This window comes from Psammomys obesus, unplaced genomic scaffold (genome assembly GCF_907164565.1).
Source record: "Psammomys obesus unplaced genomic scaffold, mPsaObe1.curated_primary_1811, whole genome shotgun sequence".
In the NCBI taxonomy this organism is placed as follows: Eukaryota; Metazoa; Chordata; class Mammalia; order Rodentia; family Muridae; genus Psammomys; species Psammomys obesus.
In genome coordinates this window covers 5452670-5465471 of record NW_026590699.1, presented here as the reverse complement: position 1 = coordinate 5465471, position 12802 = coordinate 5452670, and the positions used below count along the sequence as shown (strand labels likewise).

General features: G+C 41.8%; 1 protein-coding gene and 1 non-coding gene across 4 annotated transcripts in view; both read right to left on the bottom strand.

Moving 5' to 3' along the window:
• Dcun1d2 (defective in cullin neddylation 1 domain containing 2) overlaps positions 1-12802 on the bottom strand; it is a 33015-nt gene that overhangs the window by 16354 nt on the left and 3859 nt on the right. For all 3 annotated transcript variants that reach the window (XM_055608404.1, XM_055608406.1, XM_055608405.1), the window contains exons 2-4: positions 9126-9342; positions 5793-5961; positions 560-690 (exon numbers count right to left, since the gene is read on the bottom strand). In XM_055608404.1, the coding sequence (XP_055464379.1) occupies positions 560-690; positions 5793-5961; positions 9126-9342 (517 nt within the window). The remainder of the gene's footprint in view (positions 1-559; positions 691-5792; positions 5962-9125; positions 9343-12802) is intronic.
• On the bottom strand, positions 11615-11716 carry LOC129677873 (U6 spliceosomal RNA). The gene has a single exon (XR_008720277.1). It is a non-coding gene; the product is annotated as a U6 spliceosomal RNA (small nuclear RNA).

The window sequence follows — 12802 nt, the reverse complement described above, 5'->3', positions numbered from 1 at the left end:
TTGTAAGAGGTTTCATATAAATGCATAAGGTCTTTTACCTACTCTAGTCAAGCAACTGTAGGTGGATATACATTATACTCAGGAAGGAATGAGCCAGAAATAAACCAGTACTCAGATGCAAAACTAAATAAAACTCACCAAATAAATCAAAACCCCAAACTGGAATTTTCAGTTAAAAACTTTCCAGATGTGCACATCTGTATTAAGCCCAAGTGGAGTTGTACAGCTCTGCAAGGAGCTATGCTGCAGCTCTCTGTGTGGTGAAGCTGTTCCAAGGCATGGCTGGCAAAACCACCACTCGGAGAAAAAGTACCAACCATTCAGGCTGTCAACTCTGATGGACAGTAGCAGAGGCAACAAGAGGCACAAACTAGCTCATAGTTTAAGTTTAGAAGCCAAGACATTATCAATTGGTATTACCAGTTATGTGAAGAGTAAGCAGAACACAGAGGGCAAAGCAGAGACTACATCATCATGGCTGTCTGTGCTGGATCACCGAGTCTGTCCATTTACAACGGACTCAGATCTGGCACCCTGCAAAACTGAGGCTCATACTTACCTAAGCCTTTCTGCCCAGGGTTCTTAGCGAAGGTGAAGGTGAACTGGTAAAAGTCCTTGAACTTTGCTGAGTCCTTAAGCTCTTGTTCTAGTTTAGGAAGAAGAGCTTTCAGTTTCTCCATGCTGTCACACCTGCGACAACAGAGAAGGGCTGGTTACCGGTTACCTGCCTTTCAACCATCCCCTCTTCATTTACAGACACCTCATCTCCCAGTTCCCTTGCAAATGCTGTTGAGGTCTTTTAGCTACAGAGGTGTGAAAGCACTCAAGCCATTGGCTGTGCACTTTGAATGTGTAAAAGAAAGGTATGTGCTACTGAGTCAGGGAAAACCAAACCAAAATTGTGTGCTCTTTAAAGGCATGGCTTACGTGGCAGCTCTGTCCATACTGAGGCCAAGTGAGGTGGCTCAGTGACAAGATGGAGAGTCCGTGACTACTCGCTCCACAGAACCAGCCACCCTGTCAGCCTGCACCATTGCCACCTGTGCTGCAATAAGAGGGAAAGGAGGCTTACTGCTTAAGCATTTAGCGTCACCTCTTCATTGTTGCAAGTTCAGTTTGAAATAGCCGGGTGCTAGAAAACCTGATTTGTTTTGTTTTGTTTCTTAACCAGAGTCTCTCTATGTGGTACTGGCTGGTCTGGAACTGTGTAGACCAGGTTAGCTTTGAACTCACAGAGATCCACCTGCCTCTGCCTTCCAAGTGCTGGGATTAAAGGTGTGCACCACCTTGCCCAGGTTGTATTGTTTTAAAAACTGATTTTCTTCCAAGAAGGCAATCAGCTTTAAAAACAGTAACCAGCCTGGGCTGGGCTGTGGTTCTCTAATAGACTGCTTGCCTACTGTATGTAGGCCTGGACTCCATCCCCAGCTCTGTAAAACAAGACAAAAAGCCCGTCTTCCATAGAAGCCCAAAATACCTCAGCATTAAGTGTTCTTTAAGGTATAAATGTGGAACAATTAAGACAAAATAGGTCTTTTCTGCTTCAATTGTACAACAGGGAACAGAGTAAGAACAATACGCAAGCACCTATCCAAGGTACGTCAAACTAAGGAAAACCAAAGCAACTGCAGAACGTCTTAGAACCCCCAGTCTGTCCAATATTCTGTATCCTTACAGGGTATGGATATAGCACGAGTGCGCCAACTCCCATTGCTGAACCAGCTGCATCCAGGGTAGCACACCGGGCAGAAGGCAGCAAGCCCACACAGGCTGAGGGCCTTCCCTCCCCAGAGGTGGGGCCAGCTCCCTTGTTTTCCCGTCTCTCTCTCCACTGACAGCAGTCCTGCACCTCTGAGCTTGATGTGAACGAGAACTCACACTATTTTGTGCCTGGTCTTTTGGGCCTACATTATGTGTGTGCGGTTCATCCTGTGGAATATGCAGACATAATTCAGTCAGTGCCTTTGTCATAGGAACAACTCATAACAAATATATATATATAATTACACACACACATAATGGATAAATAATTTATAGAACATACTGATGGCAAGTATGTCAGCTGTTTGTAGTTTTCTCATCACAAGTAACAGTTAGCATTTCTACAGACATAGCCCCCACACACATGAACCTAAGTCTCACCAGGCATGCTACACTGGGAGAAGTAGTAGCTTGTGAGTCAGTGCCAGTGTACCTTGCGTGTGCTAACAGTGTGAGAGCCACACACCATAGCCCGCCAAGCCTACATCGTTGCTTGCTGCTGGGTATTATTACATCCAGTCTCGAGGCTCCATCTTACTGCACCTTTCACCTAGCTTCCACAATGAATGAGGCCCCGCTTCCAGTATTTTCACTGGCCCCTGGAAGTGCGTGCTCAGCTATCTTGTTTGCTTTCCAATGAGGCTCTCATCATTTGTCAAAGTCTTAAGAGGTATAAGCCTTTGTCAACAGGTGTTTTTAAAGTTCTTTCCCCTAGAATGTAGTCTCTTTCTACTTTCTTTGTTTTGTATGATGAAAAGTTTTGATTTTTTATTTATTTTTTGCACAAACACTTAAAAAAGTCCTTCCTTTATCATGTTTATTTGGTGACATTTTAAAACTTAACCTTTTGCATGCTCATAAAGTTATTTTCTGCATTATTTATTGGAGGTTAAATGCTTTTAGCATTTAGACCTACAACCCACTTAAAACTCATTTTTGTGTGTTGTAATGGAAGTCAAAATTAAACAGAATTAGAAATCATCTTCCTTTTATAAAGCTCTCCAGTAGAGCCTATTTAAAAGTTGACATTTACAGGAAGAGAGGGACTTGGGACTTTTTTTTTTTTTTTTCATTAAAAGTTTGGTAAATGAAGCCATTCCAACTTTTCTCGTTGAAGTTTTAAATTATAGATCCTGGTGGCATGGATGAAAATGTCACCAATAGGCTCACATGTGTGAATACTTGGTCCTCAATCAGGGGAACTATTTGGGAAGGATTAGTGAAATGTCTTGTTGGAGAAGCTGTGTCACTGGAGGGTTGGCTTTAAGGTTTCAAAAGACTTTCCCCATCCCCTCTCTATCTCTCTGCCTCCAACTTGCTGATCAGGATGTGACCCCTCAGCTTTTCCTGTCATCATGCCTTTGTTTTGCCATCATGGACTCTAACCCTCTAATTCTAAGCCCCAAATTAAATGCTTTCTTTTGAAAGTTGCTTTGATCATGACGTTTTATCACAGCAATAGATTAAGACACAGGTACAAATGCTGAAGAGTTACAAAATTACCACAATTTCCTATTTCTTTCCATGTCAGTTTTCAGCAAGTTTTATTTTAAAAACCATTTCTCTATTTCAAACAGGCTATCAGGTTTACTGGCATAAATGTTTGTAATAAATGACTGTAGAATTCTACAGAAATGTGTTGTAACTAACAATTAATATTTACTATTGATATATTTTCTGGTAAAGCTGCTGTTAATCCTAAACAGCTGTATACCCAAATCACCAGACACTGGGATTTATCTAATTAACCTAGAGCACAATGCTGGGCAATAGTTATTCCATCCTAAACCTCCAAGCCCTCATAGCTTCCTAACATTTAGATTTCCCACATTATACTTGCTTTTAGTGATATATTAGGTCCAGTCCATCTCTCCATGTCATTCCAAGATCTCTGCTCCTGCCTCTGTTCTCTCAGCTCTCATCTGCCCTTTTCCCCTCCTCTGCCTCCCACCTTCCTCTCCTTTGGCTCCTGCCTCTTTTCCTGCTTCCTTTCCCTTGCTCAACAGTGTGGCTAATTGCTTTATTTTGGCATGTTTACACAAAGTTGAGACAGGTGATGATTGGAGTAAACATCACAATGCAGTGTCCGGATTGAAACCAGAGAGTGGGGTAGAGAAATCAGCATTTGAATGAACAAGGGTAAAGTGTATACATACATTCCAAAAGAACATTATACCAACAGCAAAGTCTGCCAGTCCTTATGCTATTTGATTGTATACATATCCAAAGGAACAAGCGCCTGCTTTTACTAATTCTACCAATTTTTCCTCTTAATAGTTTCTATTAAATTACTGATTTTTGTTATTTGTTTTTGAGACAGGGTCTCATTGTGCAGCGTTGGCTGTCCCAGAACTTACTTATATAGAGCAGGCTGGCCTCAAAGTCAGAGCTCTGCCTGCTTCTGTCTCCCTAGTTCTGGGATTAAAGGTGTGTATCATCATGCCTGGTATAAATTACTGTTAACCTCCTTTCTACATTGGTGACTTACCCTCCTGCTTTTTGTATTTTCCTCCAGCTGATTCTCCTCTTCATCTTCAGGTGATGGGAATTAAACCCAGGGCTGAGAGCATGCTGAGTTCTGTCATTACTATCTCGCCTGCCTAGCTTATTTTCTACTTACAAACGGATGGATAGTGTGCTGGCTACTTTCATGTCACCTTGACAAAGCTAGTCAAGTTGACTAGGAATGAGGGGCTCTCAAATGAAGAAACACCTTCATAAGACTGGCCTGTAGGCAAGTCTGTTGGGGTATTGTTTTGCTTAGTGATTGATGTAGGAGGGCCCAGCTTACTAATGGGGTTGCCATCCCTGGGAAGGTGGTCCTACATGATTTAAAAAAAAAAAAAGGCAGGCTGAGCAATGGGGAGTAAGCTAGTAAGCAGAACCCTCATGGCTTCTGCTTTAGTTCTTGCCTGCAGATAGGGACCTGCTTGAATTTGCTGCTCCAACTTTCCTGTTACTTGGAAGTGTAAGATGAAATAAACTTTTTCCTCCCCAAGTTGCTTTTGGTCATGGCACTTTATCACAACAACAGAGGTCCTAAGTGAGACAATCACCTCTTCTTTGTTTAGCACTTAAGAGGCAGAGTTCTACAGCTTTTTACTGCCAGCACTTTCTTCACTATTATGCTGGTTAGTTTTTAAGTCAACTTGACACAGCTAAAGGCACCTGAGAGGAGAGACCCTCAAGTGAGCAAAGTCCTCCAAAATGCTGGCTGTAGGCAGGTCTGTGGGAGCTTTTCTTAACCAGAGATGTGAGCGTGTGCTTTAGAGACAACTTCACAAGTTTTCAGTTTCCAGCAACTCAAAACGACTGATTCCAAAGCATCAAAAGCAAAATAGTGTTAGAAATACCAGCAAGTGGAACAAGTTGGTTGTTTTACCACTTCAAAAGTAATTCAATACGTTTAGCAATTAAAAGATGTTTTTGTTGGGTGTTTTCATTTACTTTTGTGTCACATTTGCTAAACTAGCAACATCTTAAGTCATTAATCCTAACTCTGTAGGTAAAATAGAGAAGCAAAAACCAAAATAATATTTTATTCGTATTTAATACAGCAACATAACAGATTATACATTTAGTATGAAATAACAAGAGCAGTTAAAAATCTTACCCTGTTATTCCCTGTTAATTCGAAATTGAAGGAATACTTGTTTTAAAGCATGAACCTTTGTTTTTGTTAGCTTTGGCACATGTATGCATGTGTGTGCACATGTTCACATGTGTATATGCACGCTTGTATGCAGATACCTGAGGTGGCTAAAGGGATCGGGTCCAAGGGCCCTGCAAGTTCTAAACCACTGAGCCATCTCCTCAGCACCACTAGAGGGAATTTTTTAAGTTTATAGAATAAAAAAGAATTAATGTGAATGAAGACAGCGGATAAAACCTTGAGTCTGAAAGGAAACCAAAGGATTATAATACACAAAGAAAATACATGTATATAAAATTAGTATTTATCAGTTGTTGAAAAAAAAATGATTCAAGTATCTTTCCTTCTGAAAAGTTTAAGTTGGGAATAATTTACTTACCCCAGCTCTGTCATGCCATCCACAAATTCCTTTTTGCTAAATTCACATTGAGTGGCAGCCCTGAACTTCCATGCTATGACCAAAACACTAATGCTGGCAGGGTCCAAGCTCAAATCATCACAGAACTGCTGAATCCCATCAATCCCGATTTTGTTTTCATCCTGTGGGTCTGTTGTTGAAGTCAGGGGGAGAACAGTCAAACCACATCGAAAGCAATCCTAAAATAGCTTGTCAGACTCCTACTACTCTATTGTACAGTTCTATCAAGTATTTCAGCCACACCCATCAATGAACAGCCATTTCTATTAAGTATGAAACAAATACGGAGCATTAAGGAAACAGTTCCATCCTTAAAAATCTAGAGTTCTGGAATTTGGGCAAAGAAAAAACACTGAAAAACCACTCTTGCGAAGGGATGATGTCATTAAGAATTAATTTAAGGTCTGAGCACACAAGCTTGGTGGAGGAGTGCTTCATGGTGTGCTTGAGGTCCTGGGTTCTAACATCAATACCAAAAAAACTAAAACCAAAGCCAAAACTCCTATTTAATTTCTGGCTGCGTGTGAAGCTCGGTAACACAAGGCTTGCTTCACATGCACGTGGCCGTGGGTGTGTCTCCAGCTCTGACGGGCAAGAGGGATGCAAAGGAATGGTTCTTACATCCTGCCAAACAAGAGTGGTTGACTGTTTTCTTTTTAAGTAATTTCTCTTGCTGGTTCTAATGCTGTGGGACAATAATTCTGAAATTCAGTTAACTTACACACCCACATTTAACAGCTTAGAAATTCACACTCACTACCTCAGATGTGTAGTTTAGAAATGAAATAACTCAGGATCTGTCTATCAATGACATCATGAAATTTGCAGGCAAATAGATGGGACTAGAAAAGATCATCGTGAGTGAGGTAACCCAGACTCAGAAAGACAAACATGGTATATACTCACTTATAAGCGGGTGTTAGTCATAAAGTACAGGATAACCAGGCTACAAACACAGACCCAAAGAAGCTAAGTAACAAGGAGGACCCAAGGGAGGATGCTTGCATCTCACTGAGAAGGGGAAATAGATTAGACAACAGGGGTGTGTGGAAGGTGGGGACTGAGCCAAGGAGGGATGGGAACAGGAGGGATTAGACAACAGGAGTGAATGGAAGGTGGAGATGGGAACAGGAGGGATGAGGTGGGGAGAGGACAGAGGGAAAGGGTATCAGATTATAGGGGCCATCTCTGGGGTGACTAGAAACCTAGGACAATGGAAACTCTCAGGAATCTATTCCAGCAATGGGGAATATGGAGCCTGAATGAGGCATCTCCTGTAAGCAGACAAGACTTCCAATGGAGGGATTGGGACACCAACCCAGCCACAAACCTTAAGACCACAGTTTATCCTGCTTACAAGATGTGCAGGAGTAAAAGATGGAGCAGAATTTGAGGAAGGGCCAATCAATGACTGGTCCAGACTGAGACCAGGCCATGAGAGACAGCCTACCCCTGACACTTTTAATGATATTCTATTATGCTTGAAGACAGGAGCCTAGCATAAGTGTCATCAGAGAGGTTTCACCCAGCAACTGATGGAAACTGATGCAGAGACCCACAGCCAAACATTAAGGGGAGCTTGGGGAATTCTGCAGAAGAGGAGGAGGGAGGAGTGAAGCAGCCAGAGGGGTCAAGGACACCACAAGACCTACAGAGTCAACTAACCTGTTCCCATAGGGCTCACAGAAACTGAACCAACAACCAAAGAGCATGGACCTAGGCCCTCCGCACATAAGTAGCAGTTGTGTAGCTGGGTCCTCATGTGGGACTTCTAAAGAGGAAGCAGCTGTCTCTGACTACACTGCCTGCCTTTGATCCCTGTCCCCTAACTGTGCTGCCTTGCCTAGCCTCAACCAAAGATGTCTTACTGCAATCTGATATGCCAACCTGGCTGATATCTGCGGAATGCCTCCCCTTTTCTGAGAAGGGGGCGGAGACAGGGACTGGGAGGAGGGAGGGAAAGCTATGATGGGGATATAAAGTAATAAACTTAATTTTAAAAAAGAAAGAATAAATTATGTTAAAGACACTTCAGCAAGATCTCAAAAACTAGATTTTGTCATTTCTGACAGTATATGTATTATAAGACATCATCATAGTAGACATGTGAATTCCATTGGGTCAAACATAGAAATGAAAAAATCTGTAACTTCTTTGCCCAAATAAAGATTGCCCTTCATAGACAACTCACTTTTGGTTATTAAGCACTACACACACATTATTTTACACATGATGGTAGAGATTTGTGTTGCACATGTGGCGCATGTGTGCTGAAGCACAAGCCTGTATGTGCATGTCCAGACAGGTCAATCTGAAGTACTTTCCCTTATTTCTCTCCATGTTATTATGCTTTTTATTTTATTTGTATGACTGTTTTGCCTATATGTATTAAACCATATGCATGTCTGCTGCCAGCAGGAGCCAGATAAGGGTGTCGGTTCCTCTGGAACTGGAGTTACAAAGGGTTGTGAATCACCACATAGACATTAGGAACCAAAGTCTGACCTCCTGTAAAAGCAGCAAGTTTTCTTATCTATGAGCCATTTCTCCAAGCCCACCTTATTTTTTTAAGATAGGATCTCTCACTGAACCTGGAGCACGATGCTGTGGCTATAACGGTGGGCCAGTGACCCCTGGTATCCATCCACTAGGAGTGGAGCTGCTGGTGTGTTTCTCCACAGTTGGCTCTTATGTGGGCTCTGGGGATCTGAACTCAGGTCCTCAGGCTTGTAGAGCAAGTACTCACTGAGCCATCTCTCCAGCCCTACTACTCTACTCTAAATGATGTACTTGTTTTCTGAGCTAGAGTTTTGTTGTGTATCCTGGTTGGCCTTGAATTTGCAGCAATTCTCTTGCCTCAGCTTCCTGAGTGCTGGGATTATAGGTACGGAGCAAGGAACTCAGCAGCAAAGAAAAACTGATGACACAAATGAAATTAATGAAACCAGACATCTTAGTAACTATTACAGATGGAGAAAAACGCCACCATTCTTATGGGATATAGGTAAGGTTCTATTAAAAATCAGAAACCTGCTTCAACCAGAACAGAAGAGCTCGAGGGGTGGGGGGCTTACAAAGTAGTTCCCCGTGGCTGTCCTCAGCATGGCATTCACTGTATCAGAGGGCAGGGACTACGTCTCGCTCGTTTTCTGTCAGTCCTTCCATTTCCTCCCTCATCTCCAGCTTTACTAAAACTAACCACCAGGAGGACAGTCTGGAACGCTGCTGTCCACCCACCACTCATGCTGCTCTCTGGAAGGTTTGGTCTGGCCCTGCTGCCAGGTTATCCCTTACCTTTGTACCTTCCATACAGTTGCTCCAGCCTCCTCTGGTCCACGGTGTTCTTCATAGACTCTCGGTGGAACGCCTCTGGGTTTTGGAAGAAGCTGTCTGTGGCCTCATCTAGTTTCCACTCATTCTGTGTCAGGCAGTAGATAGCCGTTTTCTCACTAGCCTGAGTGCATGCCATGAACTGGCGGACCTTGTCCTTCTGAGCTGATTTAAGCTTATGCTTTGGGATGGAAAAGAAAGCAGGAAACCCAGTAAGGCCATGTTTGTTCAGCTTCTATTCTTAACACCTACATTTTAACTGGCTCTATTTGTCTGGTTGGATGACTCAACTTTCAGAATAACAGCAAGCAAAACCTCGTTCTTCATCAGTTCAAAAGACTGCAAGTCTTCTGAAAATGACAGCATCTATGCAGCAACAAATAAATAAAAGTTTAATCTCCAAAAGTAATGACCATCAACATTTTATAGGAAATACACTGCAAGCCAAGAGTGGTGCTGCACATCTGTGACCCCAGAACTTGGGAGCCAGAGGCAGAAAGACTGGAACAAGTCCAAGGCCAGCCTCTACACAAGGAATTCTAAGCTAGCCAAGACTATACTTCGAGACCCTGTCTATAAATAACTTGCTGGGTGGTGGTGGTGCACACCTTCAATCCCAGCACTTGGGAGACAGAAGCAGGTGGACCTTTATGAGTTCAAGGCCAGCCTGCTCTACAGAGCAAGTTTCAGGACAGCAAAAACTACACAGTGAAACTCTGTCTCAAAAAACAACAAAAAATTTAGATATACACATATATGTGTGCATATGTATTTAACTAAATAATCAAGGCATGATGTATGGTGGCACAAACCTTTAATCCTCACACAGGGGAGGCAGACATGTGGATCTACATAGAAAGTTCCAGGCCAGCCAGGGCTACATAGTGAGCTCATCTTAAAAAAATAAAAAAAAAAAGTAAGAAAAGAAAAACATTTTTAGCCATGCCTGGTGGTGAATGCCTTTATTCCCAGCACTCAGAGAGGCAGAAACAGGCAGATCTATGTGAGTTCAAGGCCACCCTGGTCTAAAAGTGACTAGTCCAGGATAGCCAAGGCTATATAAACCCTGTCTCAAAAAAAAAAAAAAAGAAAAAAGAAAAAAGAGAAAAGAATAACATTTTGATATCTACTCAGTTCCTTTTGCATAAAATATAGTCCTCCCCACCACCACCAAAATATTAGCACAATGCGTCAGCAATATACGTCTGAGCTTCAGTTAACAACACAGGGACCGGAGGCCATCCCAGGGCCACCTGCACAGTCATTATGCTTCCATGAAGTTTAGGCTCTAATGAATAAGGAAAAAACTGAGAGTTTGGAAACACTATTGTTTTAAAGCATTTCCTGGTTCAGCAGAACCATGCTGATGGCGATACAAAATAACTGAGAATCACTTTGGAGGTAATTACAAGTGTCACAAGTAAGCACAAAAAGTGTTTATGATGAAATGAAAATGATAACACTGTATGGGAAATGAAAAGTAGGGCAGAGGCTGTGGGTAGGTAATAAATAACAAAATTGTCAGGTAATGGTGCTATATATAGCCTACAGTGAAACAGGATAGCATCTTCATACTCCCAGCCTCCCATAGCTAGTTTCTAAGGTAATGTGGTAAAAGTAACCCCAGAAGTAACTACTCATTTCTAGAAATCAAAACAGAGTCCACCACACAGAGGTTTCTTTATTTATTTGGTAGTACTGGGGATCAAAGCCGGGGCCTCATACACGGTGTATCACCAGTCCTGAGGCTTTTTTTTTAATCAAACAAAACGCTTTATACAATAATAAGGGAATGGTTTTTTACTTGAAGATTACACTTAATCTTCTTCAAGTAAAGGTGAGAATTTATAGCAACACAGAATAAAATACATAATGAACAGCAAGATGAAGATGAAATAAAGGAGAAAAAGAAGGTAAGAATATGGCTAGAATAAAAGACATGCATACCACGTACAAAAGTTGAAAATGGGCTGAAAAGCAGGCTCCAAGCCTCCTAGCTGCCACAGCAAAGCAGGAAACATGATTGGCTTAGGAAAATCTCTTGAAATAACATGTAAAAATCTACCAATGAGTCATACAGTTATATTCTCCTGTCCTGAACCCTAAAATGGTCAACTGCCCCCTTCGAAATTAGATATGCTCAATGTCCCCTGTAAAGATGCAAGCACCAACAACAAACTGCACGTTCCAGAGTCCTGCGGCAAAATTCATGTTGTCAAACACCACTGATGACCCAGCAGGAGTAGGATGATGCAATCCAAACACAGTACCCTCAAGTAGGCACTGCAGATCCTGGGTGCTCAGACCTTCTGGGGCTCACAATGACAAAACAGACTTCCTACGATTCTAAATGTCACCAGTCTCATGCTCTTCTCCTCACGAGCATGGAGGGGAAGCCTCTAGGGAAGCCATGATTTGTGAGGATGAACACAGAAAGACTGGGACCTTCTTTTAAAAATATAGTCCACTTTATGAATTTGCTTGCCATCCTTGCACACGGGCTAATCTCCTCTGTATCCTTTTAAGCTTAGAATATGTGCCGCCAAAATGAGCAGAAGAATTATCTTTTCTAATACTGGACAGTAAGATATTTTCATAGATGTAAGGCAAAAAATGGTTCACTGTTGCAAATTGTTTTTAAAGATTTTTGAAATTTCATTATTTTCATGTGTGCAGTGTTTTGCCTGCTATACGTGTCTGTGCACCGTATGTGTGCAGTATCCATGGAGCCCAGCAGAGGGTGTCGGATACACCCAGACTGGAGCTCCAGTTGGTTGGGAGCTTCCAGGGAATGAACCCCAGGTCTTCTGGAGGAGCAGCCAGGTGCTCTTGACAGCTGAGCCATCTCTCCAGGTCCCGCTATTATAATTCCAAAATATGTTTACTTCAATTTCTGGCATGGTAAATTCTGATGAGCACAGTTACTTACATAAACAAAAGCACTCTATAGTCTCAATGACTAAAGATACACAGAGTTCCTGAAACCAAGCCTAGACAGTGAACACCATGAGCTATAGCCATACAGTCTCTCATACATACTTGGCTTTGCAGAGTAAAGGCCAACAGTTCAGACAATATGGACGTGCAAATAAAACTTTATACAGGCAGCTGGATTGTTGGCTCTTATCTGCTGTCCCAATATAGGTTCTGGAGGAATGTATTCTACATACTATCCTTTAAAACTGAACTATTAAAAAGACTAAACAAAGTACCCAAGGTACATTCTTGGCTAAGATCAAATTAGTCAAATTAGGACAGATGTCATATGCTATCATAGTCATTTGACAACTTATAGAGACAGGATCTTTTTGTTATTCTGACAATCTCCTTAAAGGAAGACTGGCAAAGCTGGAAATACTTAAAAAGCCTTAAGAGAAAGACAAATTTGCTGTTCCCAATGGTCCTCTATTAAGAATAGATAAGGTATCTACTGTAAAATAGTTCCTAATGCTAGATTTAGAAATTCTATTATTGTTATAAAACTAATTTTGATGTGTGTATACAGAGTATCATTCAGTTATGAAAAAGGAATGAAGCAGTGACAAATGCTGCAATGTGAATGAATCTCAAAACGCTTTGCTCAGTGAAATAGGCCAGATACAAGGACCATATAGTATACAAGGTGTTATATGCTATAGGAA